Consider the following 26,319-nt stretch of genomic DNA (forward strand, 5'->3'; position numbering starts at 1 on the left):
GGGCCAAACCAAAGCATTCAAGATGAAGATGCAAGAACTCTTAAGTTAAAGCATGTTAAATAACTAATGCAAGTGCATTATCCACAGGAACCTTTTAAAGGACCCAGTGCCAGCTGCATGTAGTGACTCAGGGCTCAGCCCACAACATCCAGTCACTGCCTGCCAATTTATCTGGATTGTAAAGACATTGTAATTTCCATAGAATGAATGAGTAAATTCTGGCATGAAGTGGTTTTAATAGTTCTAGAAGTGTTACCGTCTACTACATTTTCATATATTATACTGTGAAATTGGCAGTGAAATCATGTTTTGGAAGAAGGAATTATATAATATGTATCAACATTATGCATACAGAATTCTTCAGTTTAACTTTGCAAACTGTAGAAACGTATAAAAAGGCTATATTATGTTAACAGGCGCAAACCAACTTGTCAACATCCATGTAAATCATTTACCCCTGGGAGGGCATACATCTACACAATTTTAGCCCTTGAAATGGGGATCTGTAAAAGTAATGAATATTTTGGATTCGGAGTATCCATTTTCATTTCATTTAGCAAATGTGCTTAGCTGTTGCCATGCAACAATGCTCTCAAGCGCCCCCCCCCCACTCACATTTTTTCCGAAGTCGCAATGTCACACGTTTTTTAGAGTGGGGCTAATTTTGTGCTCTTTCGTGAGGGTTTCTATTCCATCCACGTTTGAGTGCTAATGAGAATGAATGCTGATGTGTGGAGCGACTCCCCTGAGCAGGACCAGGCAAACCGTGGAGGGGGAGCTGGAGATCCAACCATTACCCCGCTCCGCTTCAGAGAGCCCTAGCCACCAGCCCGGACTGGTCAAAGCCCGCCATCCTCAGGGTCAATACAGCATGGACCCCTGCTACACCTGACCCTCTTCAATACATTCTCATTAGTTGGGGAATCATTTATTAGGGCACAACTTATTATACGCTAAATTTATCCGGCAGCAACGGGGTACGGTATCCCTCTAGACTGATGAGCTTTCAGAGGGAACGGTTTGTGAGCGTAGAAGGCCTGGTGCATCTGATGCATCACTGCGGAGACAATGATTTTTGCTGAGCCTAGTTCATAGCCAGTGCCCCATGGATGAACCTGGACGGATGAGAGGGGGTCTCTTTGGATGAGTGTCCGTGTTCTCATCCTCAGACAAACTCATATCCTTGTTTATAGTCTACTAATTTCTCAGATTTTATAGCGCGTAGTAACCCCTCTTCTGCTTTATCTCCTCTCCTTCTTCTACTGTCTATCTATCTATCTATCTATCTATCTATCTATCTATCTATCTATCTATCTATCTATCTATCTATCTATCTATCTATCTATCTATCTATCTATCTATCTATCTATCTATCTATCTATCTGTCGTCTCTCTCAGCTGCACACTGACATGGACAGAGGTGATGGACGTACCAAGTACGTGCTGAGGGGCGAGGGGGCGGGGTCTGTGTTTGTGATTGACGAGAAGACGGGCAACATCCATGTCACCAAGCCCCTGGACCGTGAGGAGAAGGATGAGTATCGCCTCATTGCCACAGCAACTGACCGGCAGACTGACCGGGCCTTGGAACCCTCCTCCACGTTCATCATCAGAGTGCAGGACATCAACGACAACCCTCCTCTCTTTGAGGAAGGGCCCTACAGCGCCACTGTGCCGGAGATGGCCAACATAGGTACTGCAAGTGAGCCGTTGTCTTTCATCTGCTGCTTTTTTCCCCCCTTATTTAATTACCTTTTAACCATTTTATAGTGTGCTTGCGTTCAAGAGCTTGGTTCCGGATTGAGTTGTTAATTTAATCATTGCTTTAATATATTACCAGGTTCTATATTGGCCCAGGTGCCTTTAAATATTCCGGTTGGGTTTCTGCAGATAGAGGCACAGTGAGACTATAGACTCTGCTACATAAAACTCGTCGCATCTTCCAACATCAGCGCCACAGTGCTGATGGAATAATGATAGTAGTCACACGGACACCAAGTCAGCCCGTTGAAGAGATGGGTTGAGATGTCTTTCACCACATCCTTTCACAAAGAATCAAGATTGATTTTGCTTCCCCTGATTGCTCCACACATGTCGCGTAGATTTCAGCCCCAAGACTAATTTTAAGAGGGTTTGAGGAAATGAGGTGATTTCTACCACCGCTATATAGCATTACAGTTTTTCACATGTTCACAGAATTCGCTATGGCTCTATTCACACGGCGTCAGTCAATTTGAATAGACTTCCATTCTCCATTCACTGGTAATGGATCTCAGTCAGAATGTATGATCACTCCAAACTGTGACAGTGTTTTACCACCAAGGCATGCTGCATATGAATAGTTCTGCTGTCTCTCTTGTCCTTGTTGCGTCAACCCTACAGCCTTTTGAGCTGTCTATCTGATCATCCCTGTAAGCGTGCATCAAAACATTAGCTCCTCTCCCTTGCTCCATCTTCCAATTGCCTTCCCTTTGCCCGTTAACTACCTGTGATAGATCAGTAATCAGACCAAGTCCCTCCCTCACCCCTCTCACTGTGACAGTGTCAAGGCTTTGATGTCAGAAAACAGCAACAGCTGCTCCCACAAATCCCGTCTTCCCTCAGAGCTTGTCAGCCCAAGGCCCCATGGGAAACGTAGTTCTTCCATTCCAAACTGTATATGTCTTTTTTTTTTTGCTAAAATTTCAATCTCTCACATGAAGCTGACGGTCTTTGATTTATTTGGTGGGAAAAAAGTCCATATCTGTCAGGAGAGGCAGGGTTTCAGGACGTGAGGGAGTTAGGGGGGAGACAAGGGGGGCAACCGACAGACGGAGAGATTGAGAGAGGGAGCAAAAGGGAATTGGAGATGGAGATGAAGAGAAATGAAGTGAGACAGACAGAATAGAGAGAAAGAAGGTGAGCATCAGGGGAGAAGGAAAGTGAGTAAAGTATTTGTCACACTGCTGCTGAAAGAGAGTAAGAAGGGAGAGACAGAGAAAGAGAGTGAGTGGGATAGAGAAAAAGGAAGGTGTCAGCCAACCAATCAGACAGACAGCCAGTCAGCCAGCCAGTCAGTCAGTGTGTTTTTTTCGGTCTTCCTGTTGTCCTGTTGTGCTGTCCGGTCAGTGTGTGTGTGTGTGTGTTATGCTGTGTTTAACGGTTTCATGCTCTACCCCTGGTCGCTCAGGTACATCTATAATCCAGGTGACAGCGACAGATGCCGACGACCCGACCTATGGGAACAGTGCCAGGCTGGTGTACACACTGGTGCAGGGACAGCAGTTCTTCTCTGTGGACCCACAGACAGGTGAGGGCCTCTCACTCTCCACTTAATGCAGGGGTTTTCAACATGTAGTCCGCATTTTTAAATGAACTCGTAGTTATAGCCATCGGAGGTATTAAGGGCATCATCGCGTGGGACAGTGCACTGATAAGATGGACTCAGATGGATATACTACAGATAGAAATGCTTGCTATATCTAGTTATCCTTATTGTCTGTGTTGCATTAGGTTGAGTGGAGTAGCATTAGGTTGAGTGGATACCCATGGCTGGGGACACTAATGGACTGAACATTTAAGCTTAATGTTGTATGTTACAAAATGCCAATTGTATGCGAATAGTGCTACTATGCAAATGTTTCTCCCGATGGGTGGTTCTTGGCAACTGATACATTGACCCACGGAGCTTCCAGGCACACAGTCAAGGATACAATCTAGAATGTGATGGATAGGCTGGTGCTATGAAACAAAACTGTATGCTGATGATACACTAGCAATTCCACTGAAAATAAGCATATTTTTATTATGGCTGGAAGTGCCTAATGAACAGTTTTTAGGGAAATTCTCCAATCAGAGTGCAGATATTGGTCATGTGATATTGGTCATGTGATGGTATTTTAGTCCATTTAAGAGCTCTCATGTTGGAGTAAATTGTTGGTCATTCACGTTTTCTGTGTTGCTTCACTAGATGATTTGAATTAATCCAGTCTGTGGTCAGTTTGTAATGTGTACTGGCATAAATATCTACAGTGATTTGCATTCTAATTAATCAGCATGTTAACTTAAACTAATGCTAAGTCAGTGGGACAGAGGCTAATTTCCATATTGTATCTTCCATTTACAATACCTTTAACATGTTTAACTGAATGAATGAATGAATGAATACCCTTTTACACATCCATTGCACAGAGCAAAACATTTGTTGTATCTAGTTATCCTTACTGTCTGCATTGCCGTTGAATTGACTGGCAGCTGTGTCGATGCCCAGGGCTGAGGTAGCATATGGGGCCACATGTTGGTTGTTGTTAGCTGATAAATTCCAGTAGGCTACAGACTTTTAGCAATCAGAAGTCAACAACAAGCAACAGAGGATGAGTCAATAAATTGTGATTTTTTTACTTTATCTCTGCTTCATATTCATGGTCATATTGCTGATTGCCCCGTCATCGCTCCAGTGCCTCATACACCACTCCACTGCTGGCAACATTGGTCTGCAATATTGTCTAAAAAAATGACTAGTGTATCATCAGCTTCAGAGTGTTGGGCCCCCCAGCCCATCCACGAGAGCTGGTGGCCGTGATTGGGTGGTCAGCGGGATGGAAAGGGTTGTGTTCCGCCGACTTAGTTTACACACAGTCTCCCTCTCTCCTCTCTACAGCCAACCACTCTGCCCCACTTCAAGCCTCTTTTGCAGTGTGTATTTCCACAGCCCCCTTTTTCCCATTGTCTTTCCGTCTTCCCCTTCTTCAGTCCCTCTCTCAGTCCCCTGCGCTCCTGTTCCTGCTTACCAGTCACTCTCCCATCCATTTCCCATCCGCACACGTGGTCAGGAGCCATGATGTCAGCTAATGGGGGTCCTAATGAACTGAGCTACCCCTCCCCATGTTCCTCCTCCTCCCCCTCCCTCCCATCCTCCCTGTCTCTGTTCCCCTATCCCCTCTCTGTTTGTTTGTCTCCTCATGCTTCCTTTCAGTTGATCCAGTTCCAACTAGCAGAAGTGTATTTAGACTGCCAGAGTCTAACAGCAGCAACCACTTTAAATGATACTTTCTGAAGGAAGAAAAACAAAAAGGCCTGTTTTCAAAGGGAGACGTCAGAAAAGGTTTCTGAACTATTAAAGGCAGAGATTAAAAAAAGCTCAGAGGACTTGTCTCTTTACTAAAATCTACTGTGTGTTTTGGGGGGCTTTGGTGTCAACCCAGGGGTCCCTGAGGCAGATGGTAAAGTCTTCTGCACACTGCCTGAGAGGAAACCATGGGCATTTCAAACATCACATCTAGCCCTCTGTTACTTCCCAGTGTGACTGACAGTCTGTGAGCTAGTAAACACTATGCTTTTATACAGTATGTTTACTGTTAGTGTGTTGCCTGGTGATGCGTTCAGAAGTCTGTTTGCAAAGTTTGGGTATGTTGGCGTGTGTGTGTTGGTTGATAAATTCTACTTGTTGATGAGGGGTTATAGGTAAACAACGTATGCGATACTGTTATTGAATTCTAATGCATTTTAATTAATTGTGTTGACACTCTCATATGAGTGAAGAGGTTTCTGTTGGTGGTTACATGCTAATTGGGGATATTAGCTTAATTCTGCCCAGCATGTGTTAACTACAGCTCTCATCCATTAACAGAGTTTGCATGCCGAGTCGGTCCGGTCTGTTCTTACTCTTCGTTTCAAAGGGTCTCATTCTTACCACTTGTGTCATTCTACAAACTAAGGCAGTGGTTCCTAACCTTTTTCAGTTACTGTACCACCAAGTTAATATTGCTTTGCCCAGAGTACCACTAAAGTTCAGCCTAATGTTCATTTTACTAGTAAGCCTATGTTCTCATGAGTTTTCATCCCCCTGTAAATAGCCCAAGTACCCACAAAGGGCCTAGTTCCCCTGGTTGGGAACCACTGAACTAAGGTACCGATGAACAGGTCTTGTAGTGGACAAATATTTGGAGCCATTACAAAGTCATTAATAATAATTTGCCATTTATTTTACATGAAATAATGAAACTGTAAGAGGGGAACATAGACACATTCAGTATAGGTTATGAGTGAAATCAAAATGCATATTTGATGAAAAAAATGACCTTTCTGTACTATTATCATACAGATTCTTTGTAGGCTTTTTTCATTTTATTATGCACTTAACAATTGAATTACATATTTCAATTGATCAAATTAATTTCCTGGACACTGCTCTGACACTCAGCATTCATATTTCAAATAACAATTGCTGTAGATGGGAAAGCTTGGAGATGGGAGGGGTTGAAATCAGATTGCATATGATTTACATGGCTACATCACTTTCTGGTTGAAATGTGGATTGGATTTTATTTTGGTAAATTCTGAAAAATACACAAGTTGCAGGTAGAGGTAAAGTTCAAGGTGTAGTTCTCCAGCCCAGTTACATAAACAAGCCAGATATGTATGTCATAAGAGCGTAATGTGTGTGAGAAGATGCCCACTTACAGCCACAAAGACATAACTACAGTATGTATTCTTAACATTTCATGTTAAACAACACTAACCATAACCATAACCTTAACTTAAATCAGACTATTCAACTCATACTTAGTAAGTAACATTAAGATTGAAAAGCACATTTAGGTCATTTTTACACTACAATAGTTTTATTTAGATGAACAAGAGGATGCTAGATTTGTATCTGAGATACATTTCTAGTCACAACCTCTAGTGGAATGTGTATATGAATGGAATGAGGGGTGATGCAGGAAGTCTTTGTTCTGTGAGTCCTTCCAGCTCCATCAACAGAATCAGGAAAACATTTTTGTTGTGAAGCAACTAAAAACATCTCACACTGGCAGTGAAACAATTCCACTATCACCAGCCACAGCACTTGTTTGACATAAAGTGCCATGTTAGTTACCAGGTAAACAACATTGTTAATATGCCTTCCAGGTCAGTGGTCTGGCCAAAGCGCTGCGAGCGCCCTCTGTTTTGCCTTACGGTGCAGCAAGTTTCTCTTTGTGAGTGTGAATTGAAAATGTCATTTACATATTATGTTAATTTTATTTAAATGAAATTGTGTTAATGATAATAATTGATATAGTCTAAACAGTCTCTTTGCAGCTGTTCAATCTAAACTTGTGGCTGCAGAACCCAGTTGAAACAGTTTAGTTACTACCTACTAGGTGACGTTAGCATGCTAAATCAGCTGTTTCAAGCAAAGCAATCAGACATCTTTTTATCAGCTCCATATTCCAGCACTCTGAACTTTAAAGATGAACACCAGTCACATGATCATCCATCTGAAATCCATTTCTAGCTGAAAAGTCTCACTTTAGAAACCAGTCATTACTTTAGAAGACAAATTTACATTGACAACCCACTCTAACCAATTGAAACGGAAAAAGCACTACACACCTGAACTACATTTCTGTCTGAGACAGGGTGAGGTCACATTCAGACAAGGTGAAATCTTAATCTTTTTTATAACAGTGTGTTTTTGGAGGAGCTTAGCAATTTCAGTGAGTTGAACATGTGACCACAGTGCAACTTTAAATAATACATTGAATATGGGGTTAAGGTGAAGACCGTCAGCTTTAGTTTGTGGGTATTTTCATCCATATTGGATAAACCATCTACACTGAACAAATATATAAGCGCAACTTTCATCAAGTTCTCTGCCATCTGCCCTGTACAGTTGAAATCAGAATTAATTTTTGAAGAGCACACCTCTCCATCTTGCTGGTGGCCAACTAAGTTAAGCATTTGACCACTGAAGTCGGTTATGACATCGAACTGCATGAAAAATTTTGAAAAAAACGTACTACTTGCTCTGTATAGTGTGTCTTTTAAGATGTGTAACTTTACCTATAATTTACGAGCATTAAATTATCTGGAGGGAATATTTTGTTTTTTCCATGTTTTTTTCAAAGTGCCTGAGATATTTCCCATCATGAATGTTTCTGTCCAGTTCATCTACAGTTTTCATTGAAATATAATCTCCTCATTCTCTTTTTAGACACTCACAGTACTTCCCCTCCACCCTGCTTATTTTCCATGTGGACTAGCTAATACTGTAGTGCCCTCGTTTGGTAAGGAACAGGAAGGAGGAGACAAGTTGTGTCATTGTTTAAATGGCAGGATTCTACACACTGCCCCTTTAAATGGAAATGGAATAAAGCCAGGGCATGAATAATAAACATACAAATACATTTGATTTGGTGTCATACAATTAGCAAACCCAGTTGTCAGGAGTGGCTGCTATTATATATTCTTAATTTTATTGAACGGTATTATATTTTTTCTACTTTCCTTGTTAATCTCTATGGTAAACCGTTCCAATATCTTTGAGACCACCCTTCCCCATAAAATTGTTGAGTCCCGGAGTCTGCCTGCACCTGTAATTAGTGATGGCCATTCAAGGCTTCATTACCGTTCTTCTAGCAGCAGGATATTATGCTAGCATAATTTTCTTCAAAATAAAAGCCATAATTGAAATATATATAACCCCAGTTGTCATGATTGTCTGCTGTAATATATTCATATTAAATTTTATTTAATAGATTATATTTGTTCTACTTTCGCTGTTAATCTCTATGGTAACCAGTTCTAATATCTTTGAGTCCCCCCTTCCCCGTAAAATGGTTCAGTCCCGGAGTCCGCCTGCTTCTGTCACCGTGCTGCCCCCCCTCCCTTCCTGTAAAAACACCAGGCGTCAGTCCATGGTACTCCATGCAACTAAGCAGTTAGGATCGCACTAGACTAGCCTAGCAGTAATGAAAGAAGGTACTACTGCACATGTTTACTAAATATACGATACAAAATGTAATCTTGCATTAGCAGCAGCCATTTATTATAGGTTAGATATGTCTGATATAGTCTACTAGGTAAAGTAATGCAATCAGGGTTGGGTAAGTTACTTTTTATATTAACTGTCCAGTTACCTGTCCACATTTGTAATCAGTAATGTAACTTTTGGATTACTCAAACTCAGTAACGTAATTTGATTACTTTGAATTACTTTTAGATTACTTTCATATTAAGAGGCATTGGAAAACAAATAGGAATAGACTATAACCAACTGAACACCTTTTGCATCAATCAATGTTAGAGTTTACATAATTGGCCACAAACTGAATTCTTGTAATCTGTTACTCCCCAAATCTGAATGCAATCGTCAATATTATTGGTAAAGTTTGCGAGCTAGCAAATTTGCAGATGAAGTAGCTTGCCATCATTGCCAGGTAATGCTTGTCTTAATAGCTAGCCAAGGGACATTGAACAATGTTGTAGCTTTCTTTGGATAATTAAATGGTTAAATTAAAACTTCATATGTGGAGAAAGGTATGGTTAATCTATAATAATTCTAATTTAGACAACTCTGGTCTAATCTATATAACCTGCACAAAATATGATTTGTGGTCACATGTGATTAACAGTTGTAATTTAAATTAGTTAGTATATTTAATTGCTACTCTATAACCTCAGCAGCCTATATTTAGTGCTTGTGTATTCTTTTAAGCAATGTAAGGCAGTCATTTTCAGGATATATTGATTTATGCTTCTGCAATTGGCAGAATAATATAAACAATGTGTCCAAGTAAAATACTGAATTTTTGTCCCTCAATTTGTAAGTTGCATATATAATACTTAGGGAACTGCCAACACTCATAGAGATTTAGCACACTCCATTTTTTTTGCAACCCTCTAGTCAAGGACTTATTCAGACTGAAGACACCAGATGGGTCCAATTAATGATGAGGTAGAACAGAAAACCAGACCATCATAGGGTAAGATTTGAATACCCCTGGTGTAGAACATGTATGATATTTATTAGCAAGACATTACACTGTCCATTTTCAGTAGCTGGATTTTCATAAATAAGTATACAGTGGAGAGAACAAGTATTTGATACACTGCTGATTTTGCAGGTTTTCCTACTTACAAAGCATGTACAGGTCTGTAATTTTTATCATAGGTCCTCTTCAACTGTGAGAGACAGAATCTAAAACAAAAATCCAGAAAATCACATTGTATTATTTTAAAATAATTAATTTGCATTTTATTGCATGACATAAGTATTTGATCACCTACCAACCAGTAAGAATTCCAGGTCTCACAGACCTGACTCCAACCTCTTCACAATGGCCAAGACCAGAGAGCTGTGTAAGGACACCAGGGATAAAATTGTAGACCTGCACAAGGCTGGGATGGGCTACAGGTTAATAGACAAGCAGCTTGGTGAGAAGGCAACAACTGTTGGCGCAATTATTAGAAAATGGAAGAAGTTCAAGATGACAGTCAATCTTCCTCGGTCTGGGGCTCCATGCAAGATCTCACCTCGTGGGGCATCAATGATCATGAGGAAGGTGAGGGATCAGCCCAGAACTACACGACAGGACCTGGTCAATGACCTGAAGAGAGCTGGGACCACAGTCTCAAAGAAAACCATTAGTAACACACTACGCCGTCATGGATTAAAATCCTGCAGCATCTACACCATCCCAACCGTGAAGCATGGAGGTGGAAACATCATTCTTTGGGGATGCTTTTCTGCAAAGGGGACAGGACGACTGCACCTCATTGAGGGGAGGATGGATGGGGCCATGTATCGCGAGATCTTGGCCAACAACCTCCTTGGGTCGTGGCTGGGTTAGGGTAACAACCCGAAACACACAAACAACTAAGGAGTGGCTCCGTAAGAAGCATCTCAAGGTCCTGGAGTGGCCTAGCCAGTCTCCAGACCTGAACCCAATAGAAAATCTTTGAAGGGAGCTGAAAGTCTGTATTGCCCAGCGACAGCCCCGAAACCTGAAGGTCTGTATGAAGGAGTGGGCCAAAATCCCTGCTGCAGTGTGTGCAAACCTGGTCAAGAACTACAGGAAACGTATGATCTCTGTAATTGCAAACAAAGGTTTCTGTACCAAATATTAAGTTCTGCTTTTCTGATGTATCAAAGACTTATGTCATGCAATAAAATGCAAATGAATTACTTAAAAATCATACAATGTGATTTTCTGGATTTTAGTTTTAGATTCTGTCACTTACAGTTGAAGAGTACCTATGATAAAAGTTACAGACTTCTACATGCTTTCTAAGTGGGAAAACCTGCAAAATCGGCAGTGTATCAAATACTTGTTCTCCCCGCTGTACATAACCAACGACAGAATGATATGCCACCCCTCTGCCACCCCATGTAAAACTTTCTAGTAATGCCACTGATTTGGGCAATACTCAGCCAATGTAATGTTTGATATATGCAGTTTACCAGCCATTCTCAAGAGGAATTAGTTGATATGTTTCTGGAAAGGTATGGGTGTTGATGTACAACTGTCCACAATTATCCTTGTCCCCAAAAAACCCTCCATCACTGGATTGAATGACTACAGACCTGTCACCATCACATCTGTGGTCATGAAATGCTTTGAAAGATTAATGTTGGCCCACCTGATGGACATAACAGGCGCCTCGCTAGACCCCCTGCAGTTTGCCTACCGGTATTGATTTATAGGTTAACAATAAAACCTTAAAATCAGCCCTAACCCTTACAGGCAGCCAGTGTAAAGGGGCTAGTACTGGAGTAATGTGTCCAATTTATTTTGTTAGTTAGGATTCTAGCAGCCGTGTGCAGCACTAACTGAAGTTTATTTATTGATTTATCTGGGTAACCAGAAAGAAGAGCATTGCAGTAATCTAATCTAGAAGTAACAAACACATGGATTAGTTTTTATGCATCAGTTTTTGATTGAAGGTTTCAGATTTTTGCTATGTTTTGAAGATGAAAATAAGCAACTCTTGAGACATATTTTGTTCATCAAAGGAGAGGTCAGGGTCAAGGCTAACGCTTAGGTTTCATACAGTTTTTTGGGATAAGACCATGCAGCCGTCGAGGTTCACAGTGAGTTTTGTACACATCCAGAGGAAAGGGAGGCATTTATTATTGGCTGACCTAGCGCAGGAAATAGCTCCTTACATAATTTTGTTGGAATCGGGTCTAGCTGACAATTTGTGGGTTTAGAACTCACTACAAATTTTGTGAATGTGTCAAGCGATATGGGATAGAAATAATTCCCCAAGTGTCCCCATTGACACCTGGTCAGGGATGTTCAGGACATTCTCAGGACAACTGAGATTTTGGGGACTATAACTATTTAAGGAGGAGTCAGTTATTTGTTTTCTAATGGTGATGATCTTTTCATCAAAGTAGTTCATTTATTCATTACAGCTAAAGTGATGACCCACTTCACTTGTTGAGCTTTGCTTTTTTGTTAACTTTGCAACTGTATCAATAAAGATACATTTTGTATTGTTTTTGTTCACCTCAATCAGGTTGGAGAAATATGCTGATCGAGCAGACGTGAGTGATTTTCGGTATTGTAGTGTACTGTCTATCCAGGCTAGTTTGAATACTTCCAACTTGGTGGAGCGCAACTTTCACTCCAATTTTCTGGAGGCTTGCTTAAGTGCTCTAGTATTGTCTGTGTACCAGGGAGCAAGTTTCTTGTTGCGTATTTCTTTTGCTTTTAGTGGTGCAACCGTATCTAAAGTATTTCGCAGTGTTGAGTTTAGATCCTCGATTAGAACGTTTGCGGATTTATTTACTCCGTCGTTGATGAGCGAGCTTGTAAGAATATCAAGAAATCTATTTGTAGTCCGAGAATTTATAGTACGGCTTTTGAAACTCATTGTTTGCGAAGCAAGTGCATTTCTTGTTTTAACGGTAAATGTAATAAGACAGTGATCCGATATTCCAGGATTTTGGGGGGAAATGATTAGATCTACAATATCTATTTCTTATTACAGGACTAAATCAAAGGTATGATTGTGGTAGTGCGTCGGACCTGAGTCATGTTGGATAAAACCCACTGAGTCAATTATGGCTTCAAAGGCTTTTTGAAGAGGGTCATTGGACTTTTGCATATGAATATTGAAATCGCCAAAACTTTGAATACTAGGCTATCTGCCATGACTACAAGGTAACTCATTTAGGAACATTGTGTATGGCCCAGGGGGCCTGTAAATAGTAGCTACGTAAAACGATTTATCAGCCTGGTTAACTTTCATGAGTAAAACTTCAAAAGAATGAAAACCAGTGATGTGTTTAATAGTATATTTATATATACTGTCATAAATATTAGCAACACCCCCTCATTTTCGGGATGCACCAGTATAGTCAGGAAGAGAGGCTTCGTTAAGAGCATTAAATTAATCAGGCTTTAGCCATGTTTCACCCAAGCCAATAACATCTAGTTTATGATCAGAGATTAAATAATTTACTGCAACTGCCTTTGGAGCAAGGGATTTAACATTTAGGAGTCCCATTTTGAGATTCAAGGTGATACAGTCATTTTTATTTGTGACTTGAGGTGGAGGAAGGCTTTATCTTAATAAGGTTGCAATTGTTAGCACTACCTTGTTTAACTTTTCTCAGCCTGGAATGAGTCACAGTAGAAATAGGTAAAACTGTACTAACTACTCTGGCTATGCTATCGACAGACTCCAATAGTTATGCTAGTAGGCTGGCTAACAACTCTATCTTATGGTGAGGCTCTAGGAGTGAGACTCCTGTCAATGTTCCTAGATAAAAGAAGAGCACCACTCCAAAAAGGATGGAGTCCGTTGCTCCTCAGCAGATCAGGCCTGGCCCTATTTCTGGGAGAGTCCCAAAAATAGAGCCAGTTATCTACAAACTCTACCTCCTGCGACGGGCAGAACTGCTGTAGAGCTCGTCACTACCCCTAGCTGGGAGGGGGCCAAAGACAATTACTCGATGCCGACATCTTTCTAGCTAGTTTACACGCTGATGCTATGCCTATGTTCTGCTTCGTAACCTCTGACTGTTTCATCCTAACGTTGTTGGTGCCAACGTGAATAACAATATCTCTGTACTCTCTATACTTGCCAGTTTTAGACTTCGCTAGCACCAATCCCAGATTTGCAGCTACGTCGGTGGCTCTTGCCCCCAGTAAACAGTGTATGATCTCCGGCTGATTCTTTAGTCTAATACTGATACCGACTCCAGTGGGGAAAACCTGTTGAAAATCTCAGTCAGCTCTAGCAGCAACACAGGTTTAACTTGTCGATGACATTTCATCCCGGTGACCAAGAGAAAGTTCTTGCCCGGCTGCAGGAGCTGTGCCGGCGGGCTAACAACACTGTAGTTTCTTCCTGGTGGCACAGACGCAGTTTTTTCCATTTCTACACTAACATAACCCTTGCCTGACATTTGCGTCTGAAGCCAAGCCTCTAACTCTGCTATCTTTACCTGAAGACGATAGTTCTCCTCCATGTTGTAGCTACAACAATTACAGTGATAAGGCATAGTAATGGTACTTAGCTTCAGGTGTTCACGGGTGAGTAGGTCTGTTAATTATGTTCAAATAGTGTTACAGTGTAGAAAAGTTGGGTAAAAAGTCAACAGATAAAAATATTGCGTTGGTAAACTCTTAAAGTAGAATTTAACCAATTAGTTTATATAGTGTAAATTTGAAAAAAGTTTGGCAGGTAGCCAGATAGGTAACAGCAAGCAGCGTACAGCAAGTCAACAATCCCACAATGCACAGCATTGTGCCAGTCAGCCATAACATTATGACCACTTGCCTAATATTGTGTAGGTCCCCCTTTTGCCTCCAAAACAGCCCTGACCCATCGAGGCATGGACTCCACTAGACCTCTGAAGGTGTGCTGTGGTATCTGGCACCAAGACGTTAGCAGCAGATCCTTTAAGTCCTGTAAGTTGTGAGGTGGGGCCTCCATGGATTGTACTTGTTTGTCCAACACATCCCACAGATGCTGATTGGATTGAGGTCTGGGGAATTTGGAGGCCAACTCAACACATTTATCTCATTGTTGTGTTCCTCAAACCATTCCTGAACCATTTTTGCTTTGTGCCAGGGCACATTATCCTGCTGAAAGAGGCCAATGCCATCAGGGAATACAGTTGCCATGAAAGGGTGCACATGGTCTGCAACAATGCTTAGGTAGATGATACATGTCAAAGTAACATCCACATGAATGGAAGGACCCAAGGGTTCCTAGCAGAACATTGCCCAAAGCATCACACTGCCTCTGCCAGCTTGCCTCCTTCTCATAGTGCATCCTGGTGCCATGTGTTCTCCAGGTAAGCAACCCACATGCACCTGGCCATCCACGTGATGTAAAGGGAAACGTGATTCATCAGACCAGGCCAACTTTCTCCATTGCTCGGTGGTCCAGCTCCGATGCTCAAATGCCCATTGTAGGTGCTTTCGGCAGTGGACAGGGGTCAGCATGGTCACTCTGACTGGTCTGCGGCTATGCATCCCCATATATGCCACAAACTGCGATGACCTGTGTTTTCTGACACCTTTCAATCAGTACCAGCCTTAACCTTTTGAGCTGCAGTAGCTTGTCTGTTGGATCGGACCACATGGGTCAGCCTTCGCTCCCCATGTGCATCAGTGAGCCTTGGCCGCCAATGACCCTGTCACCGGTTCACCGCTTTTGCTTCCTTGGACCACTTTTGATAGGTACTGACCACTGCAGACCGGGAACACCCCACAATGGCTGCAGTTTTGGAGATGCTCTGACTCACTCTTCTAGCCATCACAATTTGGCACCATGTCAAATCGCTCAGATCCTTACAGTTGTCAATTTTTCTTGCTTCTAACGCATCAACTTTCAGGACAGAATGTTCACTTGCTGCCTAATATATCACACCCACTGACAGGTGCCATGATAACGAGATTATCAGTGTTATTTAATTCACCTGTCAGTAGTCAATACACTGATCGGTGTATTGTTCAGCATTAATGGTGCCTTCACAGACGTGCAAGTCATCTATGCCATGTGCACTAATGCACCCCCATACCATCACAGATTCTAGCTTTTGAACTGTGCGCTGATAAGAAGCTGGATGGTCCGGATGATGCAGCGTCAATGATTCCCACCAAAAAATCTAATTTTGATTCATCAGACCATAGGACAGTTTTTCACTTTGCCTCAGTCCATCTTAAATGAGTTGGCCCAGAGAAGGCAGGCAGTCTTTCACAGAGTGGTGAACCCCTCCCCATCCTCACTTCTGACAGACCCATCCTCTCTGGAATGAAACTAACTACCCAGACTGCTGTTAGTTTTCAGTACACTTTTAAATATCTGCTTGTGTACAGTGTTATGTGTATTATATCTTAATTTTTTGTTTTGCTATATTTTTGCTTATATATTTGTCTTTTTTATTCTTACTACGTAGCTGTTGAGTGCCATTTCATAATTTAATTGTGCAGGATGATGCTGTTTGGTGCTTTTGACAAATAAACCTTGAAACTTGGAACTTGCCAATTGACCAAATTTGTTGCCAATTGACAAAACTTTTCCAGTCTTTTGTTGCCTCTGTCCCAACTTTTTTTTAAATGTTTTGCTGGCATCAAATTCTAAGTGGGTATATATTTTTCAAGAAACAATAAAATGTCTGTTTCAACATTTGAAATGTTGTCTTTTTACTATTTTCTATTGAATATAGAGTTACAATTATTTTCACATCATTGCAATCAGTTTTTACTTTTTACGCAACGTCCCACCTTTTATGGAAACAGGGCTGTAGTTCACCCAGTTATTCACTCCGACACTGTCTGGAATGTTAATTGCTTTCAATTCTTATGTAAAACACAATGCAGAGTTGCCTGGATACAGCCCTTAGTTGTGGTATTTTGGCCGTATACCATAACCTCTGAGGTGCCTAGTGCTATTATAAACCACTTACCAACAAAATTAGAATAATCATTTTTTTTGTCATACCTGTGTTATACTGTCTCAGATAAAACACCTTTCGGGCAATAGTCACATTTGCTTTGATATTTGTGCAGGTTGGCAGTTACTTTCTTTCATATTCCCAAGCAAAGGCTCATATTTCCACTAACTTTAAAAGAGCATCAATATTTCAAGGTGATTCAACTACCTTAGCTGCTGGTATGCCAGGGTTTGGTGCGCAGAGCACAGCTAGAGGCAGTGGCACTCTCTGTACTACCAATCATTTGAAGCACAATCAGGTCATTCTGCATAGTGGAAATTATTGATGTTGAACATTGTCATTGGTTGATATGTTTTTCCAGGCATCCTGCGTACAGCCGTGCCTGATATGGACAGGGAGACCCAGGACCAGTACCTGGTCGTCCTTCAGGCCAAGGACATGGGGGGCCATCTGGGAGGTCTCTCCGGGACCACCACTGTCACCGTGAGGCTCAGTGACGTCAATGACAACCCCCCTCGCTTTACACAGAGTAAGTGATGCACCGAAACGCACACCACTAAACCAACACATGCTCACAAACACATATATGCCCTTCCCACTCAGATTCTAGCATGGCTCTAAACTCGAAAGCCAGGTCTTCAAACCCGGTGGCAGTTCTGATGACCCCGGTGAGATGGTGACCTCTGGCTGCATTCTCTACAGATTAAGTGTACACTCAGGCTCCTCTGAAGCACCACAATGCCAGGTTTTCTTTGGGGCTTTACCTTGGTGTTTTACCGAAAAGCCTCTGATTTTCCACTAATGCGGACTGACCCTGGTGTCACAGTGTGCCTTGGCCCCAGTGGCCCTGCTGTCACACAGCTCAGGAGGAGCATGCAGGAGAGGAAGCGAGCGGAAAGGGAGAAGACGTGAACCCGGGCAAGAAATGCTGCCATTTAACCGGACATGTTCCTGCAGCCTGCTCTGTGGTGTTAGTGTCCATGCAGCCGCAGTGACAGCAGGGTTTGAAACGTTGCTCGGCTAACTTCCATTCCCCGGCTTAACAGACTCACAATACAGGCCCCTTCTTCCAAGGTCACTGCTGCTTACTGCATTTCACATGGCATTTGCCAGTGGAGGAGGATTCAAAAGGAGTGAATGAACCATGTTTTTGTGAATGATCCCTAACAAGTTGTAAGGCGAGAGTTTGCAGGCCACGGTGCTGTGTTTCTCTTACATCAAAGGCCTCAGGAAAGGACCCAGGCAGTATTGTTGCGCTGACATCGTATGACGGCGGTGAAAGCAGTCGCTGTGTTATAACCCAGGGTCCTGACCTCCTTCAGAGCCTGCCCACTTTGGACATCCACAGTGTGAACTGGTGTACGTGGGATGCATGTGGGTCCGGGCGGAACGTTGATTCATGGCTCAATGGTGGTTGGCCGTGAGATTGTAAGACATGTGGACACAGGTGCTGGGCGCACGCTGGAGTTTTATGCACTTTTAAAAGCCTTGTCTGCAAAGGGGAGTGGAGACAGCCTGCAGCGAGGTGATGAATGGATAGGTAGATGGTCTGACGGATGACTCCAGCTAGACCTGATAAGATCACTGGCTTTTTTATGCCACAATCAGATGAAAGGTAGAGATACAGAGAGGGTTTCATCATAAATATTACTAATTTATTTCCCAGAGTGTGTCAGTTACTAAGAAAATAAGACTGGGGAAGAGTTAGAGAGTTTGACGGATGTTGAAAGGGAGAGAGAAAAAGACAGGTGAGGAACGAGAGGTTGGACTAGTGATTTAAATTGTGTGGAAAGAGCCAGAACCGTAAGACTGGAAGTGAAAGAAAGTACTCAAATGAGGTGACAGAGGTTGGCAGAACAAAATAAATTCACTGTTACATTTCTGAAGAAGGAGCGAGGGAGTGAGCGAGCGAAAGAATGGATCAGAGGGAGGTGGGACGGTAATCACGGTAATTTGTCCACTGAGAAAATGAGTGAAAACCTGGAGGAGCAGTGACAAAGAAGCATGAGTGGGTGAAGTGATGGAGTCGCAGGGGACTGCGTCTGGCAATGCATAGCAGCTTAACCCTGTTGTGTGCGAATGTGTGTGTCTTTGTGTATGTGTGTGTGTGTGTGTGTAAGTGTGCATGAATGTAGGATTGTTTGCTTGTGTGTGTTTTTTGTCAATATGGAGCCTATTGGTATTTCATGTAGCTTTAAGCACCCATTCTCAGTATTTCTTGCTTTCCCCTCTTCATGCTATTGCTACACAGGAGCGTGCATGTGCCAACACCCATTTATCTCAATGAATACTCTCAATGACATACTGTTATTTCATACATCCAGAAAGAATAAAATAGTGTGTATTGAATCTGCTGTATCATTTGCCATATACGCACTTGTCACTTAGCAATGTGAATAGGGACATTGTTATTAAAAACTGACCCTGACCCTAAGCCAGACCCTAACTTTAAACCTAAGCCAGACCCTAACTTTAAACCTAAGCCAGACCCTAACTTTAAACCTAAGCCGAACCCTAACTTTAAACTTGAGGCCAACCTAAACTTAATCTCAATGACCTAACATTTGTGCGTAAACTTAAAGGAACAGTTCAAACTAGATTCATAGTATGGGGAGATGACATTTACCTTGAGTTGTTCATGAAGGCCAACCCATTACTCAACTCTGTCCCAGGCTGGAATTAGCATTATTAGCATTGCCCAAATTAATTAATTGAAATTGTGCATCCTGATGAATAAATGCTGCAATGCAAGCAGAAACATGCTCCAAAACGAAGACTAATTGTATTGTTTATCTCAAAGAGCATGTCAATATTGTATTTCTTGAAATAATGTTTTTCTTTTTGCTAAATAAATCACATTTTAACTGAAATAATACTTCCTGCGTATACCAGTCTGTTTTGTTCAAAGCAGTATAAATACGTGTTTTTAGAAATTTTTATGTACCTCTATTGAACACCTGGAACCAGCATTTAGCATTCGCTAACTACCGATGACATCATAGCCGAATAGCAGAGGCTGTTTGTGGTGGCTACAGAAAATAGTTTGCGTAGTGCCAGGTTGAAGTTACCAAATTCCACCAGCTGTTCCCTCAGTATGCAGTCAAAGAATCTATGCTAAAGCGACAGATTTAGCACGACGGATTTAGTGTGACTGAATTTAGTTTGAAATGTTTTTTGAGTTAGTTTCTGCTTGCAATGTACCTTCTGTTTTGCTTGGGACGCACAGTTCAATAATGCTAATTCCAGGCAGGGGACATTAGCATTATTACACTAATAATGCTAATTCCAGGCAGGGGACATTAGCATTATTACACTAATAATGCTAATTCCAGGCAGGGGACATTAGCATTATTACACTGATAATGCTGATTCCAGACAGGGGACATTAGCACTATTACCCTAATAATGCTGATTCCAGGCAGGGCCAGAGATGAGAAATGGCTTCTTGTGAAAACTCATCCTGAGTTGCTTTCAAGAAAAACTCAGGCTGAGTGTTATTTCGCCCAAATATGAATCTAGATCAAACTATCACTTTAACCTAACTGCAATTCTCACCCTGAATGTAACTTTTTTCTGATTTAAGAATAGCTTAGAGAAATTTCTGTCCCTGTTTTATAGTTAAGTCAGAAACACTGGTCTTTCTATCTTTGTAGGGATCTGAAAACTTACCCTGACCCAGAAAGCCATGCTCTCAATTCCCTAGCCCTTAACCTAACCCTATCCTCAATAACCAACCATTCATGCCTGAACTTAACCTAGCCCAAACACCAAATGCTAAACCTAACTAGTAAATGCCTAAACCTGAAACCGAATTCTAACACTATTGCCACTTGTATGTTTTTACCTGAACCTAACCCCTAAGAAGGCCTTCAGGGCCCCACATGTACACATAGATGTGGATCACATACGTACACACACACCCTAATGTTTAGCAGTTCATCAAGCTGAGAGAAGGTGACAGGAAGAGCTAGTGGTGACAGGCTTTGTTATCTTACTTAAGGGCCGACTCCACCCCTTTTTTTCTCTTCCTTTCACTGCCTCTCTCTCCTAAATCTCTTCCCTCAGCGTTCCCTCTCGGTTTTCCTCGCTTTCTCTCTATATCACAATCCCTCCTCTATCCCTGTATTACCCACTTTCACACTCACTTCCCCTTCACACCATTCACACTATTCCTTAACACTGTCTGATAGAACTGTCCTTAGACATTGTCCTTTCATACTCTTCCATCTGTCCCTGATCACTCTCTCTCTCTGAGTATTAAACTGAAGTGGCCATGTGGGATATCTGTGGGATATCTGCTAAAAACCTGCCATCCCCTACAGTCAGACCATAAACCTGCATTTATTACCCAACAATGATGCTTTAACACAGCGTAACTTGTTACATGTTTTTTGGTTCCTTGACTCTGAGCAGTGTTCCAAACCCTTTTGTTCCATGCCTTTTTGTATTGCCCATCACAAACACAACTATGCAATGAACAGTTCCATCTGAAAATGATCACTGCGCCTCCATAAGAATTTTCGTCACCTTCACGGGGCTTTCCAAATCATTGACTGTATTTATCCATACGCACGTTAATTCCCTGTTTCTAGTTTAACTTTTAGTTTGGCACTGCAGGGGTTCATTTAAGCCGAGTGGTGTGCCTGTCTGAACTCGGAAGATTAGTTTCATTTTTGATATACGATCTACCCTGGCTGTAGGCAACCATGAGTAAACGGTGCACACTGTGCAGGCCAGACAGTCGTTTCTTCTGAGCCAGGCGAAATCAGGCATCCACATTGTTATGATCATCATCATCCAAGTAAACACCAATGGAAAAACTAAAAGAAACGAAAATGCAGCTTCATTGTCATTTCAGTTGAGATTTTTGATGTGACAGATTGAGTTAGCTAGCTAAGGTTTAGGGACATATATCATCTATTGAGGGACAAGCATCAACTGTTGAGGTTTATATAATAGATTTTGAGGGGTACACATCGCATGGTGGTGGTATGGATGGCAACCCCAGTGCTTGTCACCAATCCATAACAGCAAAACTTCTGTTAACACCACCGATTTCTGTATGCACTCATCAGTAGCGGTAATCTTTAAAGATTTTCCTGTGCTTTCATTTTAACAAAGCATTTTTCTTTACCGCTCATTGGAGAACAGAAAGGAGAGTTTGTGAATCTGGCCAGATTTAATAAAAAAAAAGAAGCATTACAAGTTCCTTGATGAATCAACACTACATTAGAATCTTGGACTATGAGCATCTGAGAAATCTCAATGGTTTCCTGAATAACAGAAATGCTGACTCTGTATCAAATGTTCCTCATGATATCAGATGAAGCATGAGTTCTGATTACAGTTACCTCCATTTTTGTATACGTTGACAATAGAGATTCTGTGTGCTAACGCTGCATTGGGAGTCATTCTTCGGTGTTAAGGCACTGTAATGTATTCCTGTAAAATGCAACACATATAGAAAGACCAAGGAAAAAGTGTCCACATCAGTAAATTATCACTAGTTGCACTAGTTTTCCCATTGGTTACGTGTCCAACACATCAGTCTGTGGTATACAATAGACACCATTTGCTCTATGAAACATTGCATCTAATGTCTTGCTCAATATGACATTGAAAATGCATTTGTGATAGGCTTCAGAAAGCCATGTCATATGGCTTTGATAATATAATTTGTGTAAAAGAAGGTGAGGAATGTGTGTTTATGAAGCTTGAATGATATGAGGAGACATTTTACTTAGATGACACATCCTTGTGACCATCCAACTCCTCCCATCTCTGCATCTTACCAATGGGACAACTGAACTCCTCCCATCTCTGCATCTTAACAACCGGACAACTCGACTCCTCCCAACTATGCATCTTACCAATAGGACAACTGAACTCCTCCCATCTCTGCATCTTAACAACCGGACCACTCGACTCCTCCCATCTATGCTTCTTAGCCAATGGGACAACTGAACTCCTCCCATCTCTGCATCTTAACAACCGGATCACTTGACTCCTCCCATCTCTGCATTTTACAATGGGGCGACTCAACTCCTCCTATCGCTGACTCAAACCCTCCCATCTCTGCAATTTACCAATTGGGATGACTCAACTCCTAACAAACGTTTTTCTTGGTGAGTCTGGATGTTTTCGGTACAAGCAAAAGTGAATCATCACGGTGAAATCAAGTAAGCTAGTCCCTTTACGTGTACTAAGGTTGCTAATCATCTCAGTGTGACAACTCGTAGGCTGCCTACTGAATGCTACACAACTGCAGCCCAGAGGACAGTAGGAAAAATAGCATGCAAATTTGCAGTTAGCAATCTTGATTTAAAAACTTTCCAACTCGCAATATAATTGGTCTAAACCTCAAAACAACCCACGGGTTAAAGGATGGTTTTCATTCCATCCGCCAGCAGATTTCTTCGTGGATGACTCGCAGGGAATCGTGGGTATCCGACCAGATTCAGGAATTAACCACACACTCTTTGCTTCTCTATGCATTTTTCTAGTGAGGCTTCCCACCCTCTGATGTTACTTATCACTGTTTTCCTTGTGCATGACTGGATAAAGTCATGAGATGCCCGTTTCAACGCATGAAAATGAGTCCAGTCGGCAGGTTGACTGAGCGTGAAGGAGGGATGAATAGATGGGGAGAGGAGAAGGAATGGAGAGAATAGAGGGCTATTATAAGAGTTAACCAAACTTCACAGCCATAAGGACAGCTGCAATCATGTGAGCCGAAATCATTTCATCTCATCCTGTGTGTGGAAACACACAAGGCCGAAATGTTTCTAGTCCTATCTCTGGTTCAGAGCTAGCCTGTAGGGCTCAGGGGCAGCGAAGCGTGGATGGGCCACGTCATGTGACTGTGGAGACGTGGCTGACTGCTGTACTGATTAGGTTGGCTGATTGGGTCAGCCGGGAGAATGCACAAGTACACACACATGCACACACACACACACACACAGCTCCCTCCTGGAACCGAAACCCTCTGGGGGTTGTAGATAGCAGTGGGCCATGAAAACTTCCCTGAATCACATCACTCCATCGTATCACAACGCGCAATTAGGCCTGAGATTGAATTGCATTGCCCCAGAGTTTGTGGTGCATTGTGGTGCTGCTTGGATATGCTTCTCTGCCTGCCTGGACCAACCTACCTGCTTTTTTTCTGCAGCGGTGGCCCAGAGACATGCCTGTCTGAAGGGGCTGAGCCACTGCCTTCTGGGTACAGGCTGTTAGTTGTGATTATAGGTCTGGACAGTAAGTACTCTGACTGGGGTTCATACTGGCCTGCTCTTTTAGAGGAACAGCAATGCGGTCACTCCCTGAGAAGAATACACTAACGGCACTCTGGTAGATTACCTTTTTACTATGTAGACCCCGTGCAGCAACAGGGCCTTTGTGGTGATATTCATCTCACAGTAATCACTGCAGGACCTGATAGAAGGCCTCTGTGGCTAAGGATGCCCACAAGGGTATCTAAATTATACATCCTGAGATTCCCAGGACTTTTGAAACATCATTAAAGCCAGAAGCGGCCATTTGTTCCAGTTTTTAGGATGAACAGCGCTGGGCCTCCTCGTGCTCCTGTCACCGGTAGGGAAATGAAATCCATCAAGAAGTGCCTCGGTGTCCCTCCATCTTTGAGAGCTCGAGCAAAAAAAATAAAAATGGCAGCCGATATTTTTTTTTGCCTTCCTTGTCATCTAACCTGGCAGTGTGCCCTCGCGCAGAATAATGGGAGTTAAAGCCATTCTCTTTGTGCCGAGCCATCAGTAGAAGGAAGGCTGCGCGAAGGGGGAGAGAAGTGATTTCCATGCTAATGGGAACGTTCCCGGCAGGGCTCTTTCTCTCTCTCTGTCTCTCTGTCTCACTCTTTGTCTCTCTATCTTTCTCTCTGTCTCACTCTCTTTCTCTCTCTGTCTCTCTCAGTCTCGCTCTCTCTCTCTGTCGACACTGACACTGACGCAAGCCTGATGAATGTAGCTGCTGGACTGTGGGCGCTATGGGGGTCTTGTCCGTTTAGGGCCCGAGTGGGGGTGCTGCCGGCTCCCGTGGGCACAGCTGCTGGCAGGGAGTAGAGTCAGAGAGGGGTGGGGGTGATGGTGGTGGTCGGGTTTACAGTTTTTCACTATTGCTAAGACACATTTCTTGAAACCTTCACCCGTATTCTCAAAACTTTAAACACAGAACCAAACCTTCCAGCTACATTCACAAGACTCTTCTGGCAGAATCAAACATTCGCCTCAAAACCATTAAATCTGTGCTCAAAATGCTTTCAGGTCATACACACAGCCAGTCAATATATAAACACTACAGAGCATTCATAGACAACACGTAAAAAATGGAGAACACAGCGTGCTGGCCACGGCGAAAGCTGACATTGTCCCAAACCACGACAGAGACAGGATGCATTGCCTGCTGATGATTCTACAGCTCACGCTCAAATGAAACATCCCGAAGACCACCCAGAAATGGCTGGAGATGTTCAGTGTTATATGGCCACAGGGTTGCAAACCACACGACTACTTATGGCTGCACAAAGGGTGACATCATTGGCACCCTGCTGGCCAGGGACTTCCACAATGGCACGTTGGCCCAGTCTCTGTTATCTTCCTGACTCTCCTTCTCCTCTTTGCCAGATTGAACCCTGCTTCATCTCAGGGGGCCTTTCCATGGAATCCAATTCAAACACTCTATATATGAATACAGATAAATAAGTAGTTTAGTGATACAGAGAGTCAGCAGTAGTGTATTTGCATGCACTCCTGATTTACATCAACTACAGTATAATGCAGTTTACAGTAACAGTAGGCTAGTAGCACAGAACTGTAATGTAAGCATCATTGCTGAAAGAGTGCTCACTTTCTTGCACACACTGAAATGGAATATCTTTGACCCTTTCTGAGTCCCGCTCAAAGGGTTTCTCTGTACACTTGCTTCATGCGTACCCTGTTGTGTTGGAGGTCACGGTAAATGGTAGGAAGGCTGACTATTGATTCCTTCAAAGTTTACATTGTCTTCAACAACTCTTCGCTGTATTTCACGCGGTCGCATGGCATTGTTCTGAAGGACCATATCAACAATGAGAGCCTCTTGATGTTGGGAGAACATAGCAGTCCTTCCACCCTCATGTGGTAGTCTTGTAATTCTATAAAAAGGAAACATGCACTTACAAACATATACATACAGTAATGATAGTAATGGACATTACATCTTTATGTAAAATGTTGTATGGTAAGAATGGTGTTGTTATTTCCCCTGTCCTCTTTCAATTGACCAAGTGATGTACTGGATCAAATATATACAGTAAACTTTCAGTGACCAAAATGAAAAGAAACCACGACCTGTTCTCCGAATGTCCGGATTTTGGAGGCTTCAGAGAATCTGCTCAAATTGGGTTGTACTCTTTTGTCCAGCTTCCTTCACTGTCATTCCATGAACAAGGACAAAGTCTATCACAGTTCCCACACAGTTAAATTATAGTTATTGGTCTTGCTCATCCTCACACTCTTCCTCCTTGTCCCACACCTCTTGCACATCCTCTTCCTCCTCTACCTCTCAGATTGTTTCCATCGACTGAATCGACATTCAACGCACCAGTGCCACCTGTGCACTCTGAACTGGCCTATATTCTGTACCGTTGGTTTGATCACACCATT

At 42.4% G+C, this 26,319-nt stretch overlaps 1 protein-coding gene across 3 annotated transcripts in view; it reads left to right on the top strand.

Moving 5' to 3' along the window:
• Positions 1-26,319, top strand: part of LOC105021421 — a 113,670-nt gene that overhangs the window by 60,946 nt on the left and 26,405 nt on the right. For all 3 annotated transcript variants that reach the window (XM_013139555.4, XM_020041440.3, XM_020041433.3), the window contains exons 3-5: positions 1,399-1,693; positions 3,170-3,289; positions 17,025-17,192. In XM_013139555.4, the coding sequence (XP_012995009.3) occupies positions 1,399-1,693; positions 3,170-3,289; positions 17,025-17,192 (583 nt within the window). The remainder of the gene's footprint in view (positions 1-1,398; positions 1,694-3,169; positions 3,290-17,024; positions 17,193-26,319) is intronic.

Source organism: Esox lucius, chromosome 3, assembly GCF_011004845.1.
Source record: "Esox lucius isolate fEsoLuc1 chromosome 3, fEsoLuc1.pri, whole genome shotgun sequence".
Classification (NCBI taxonomy): Eukaryota; Metazoa; Chordata; class Actinopteri; order Esociformes; family Esocidae; genus Esox; species Esox lucius.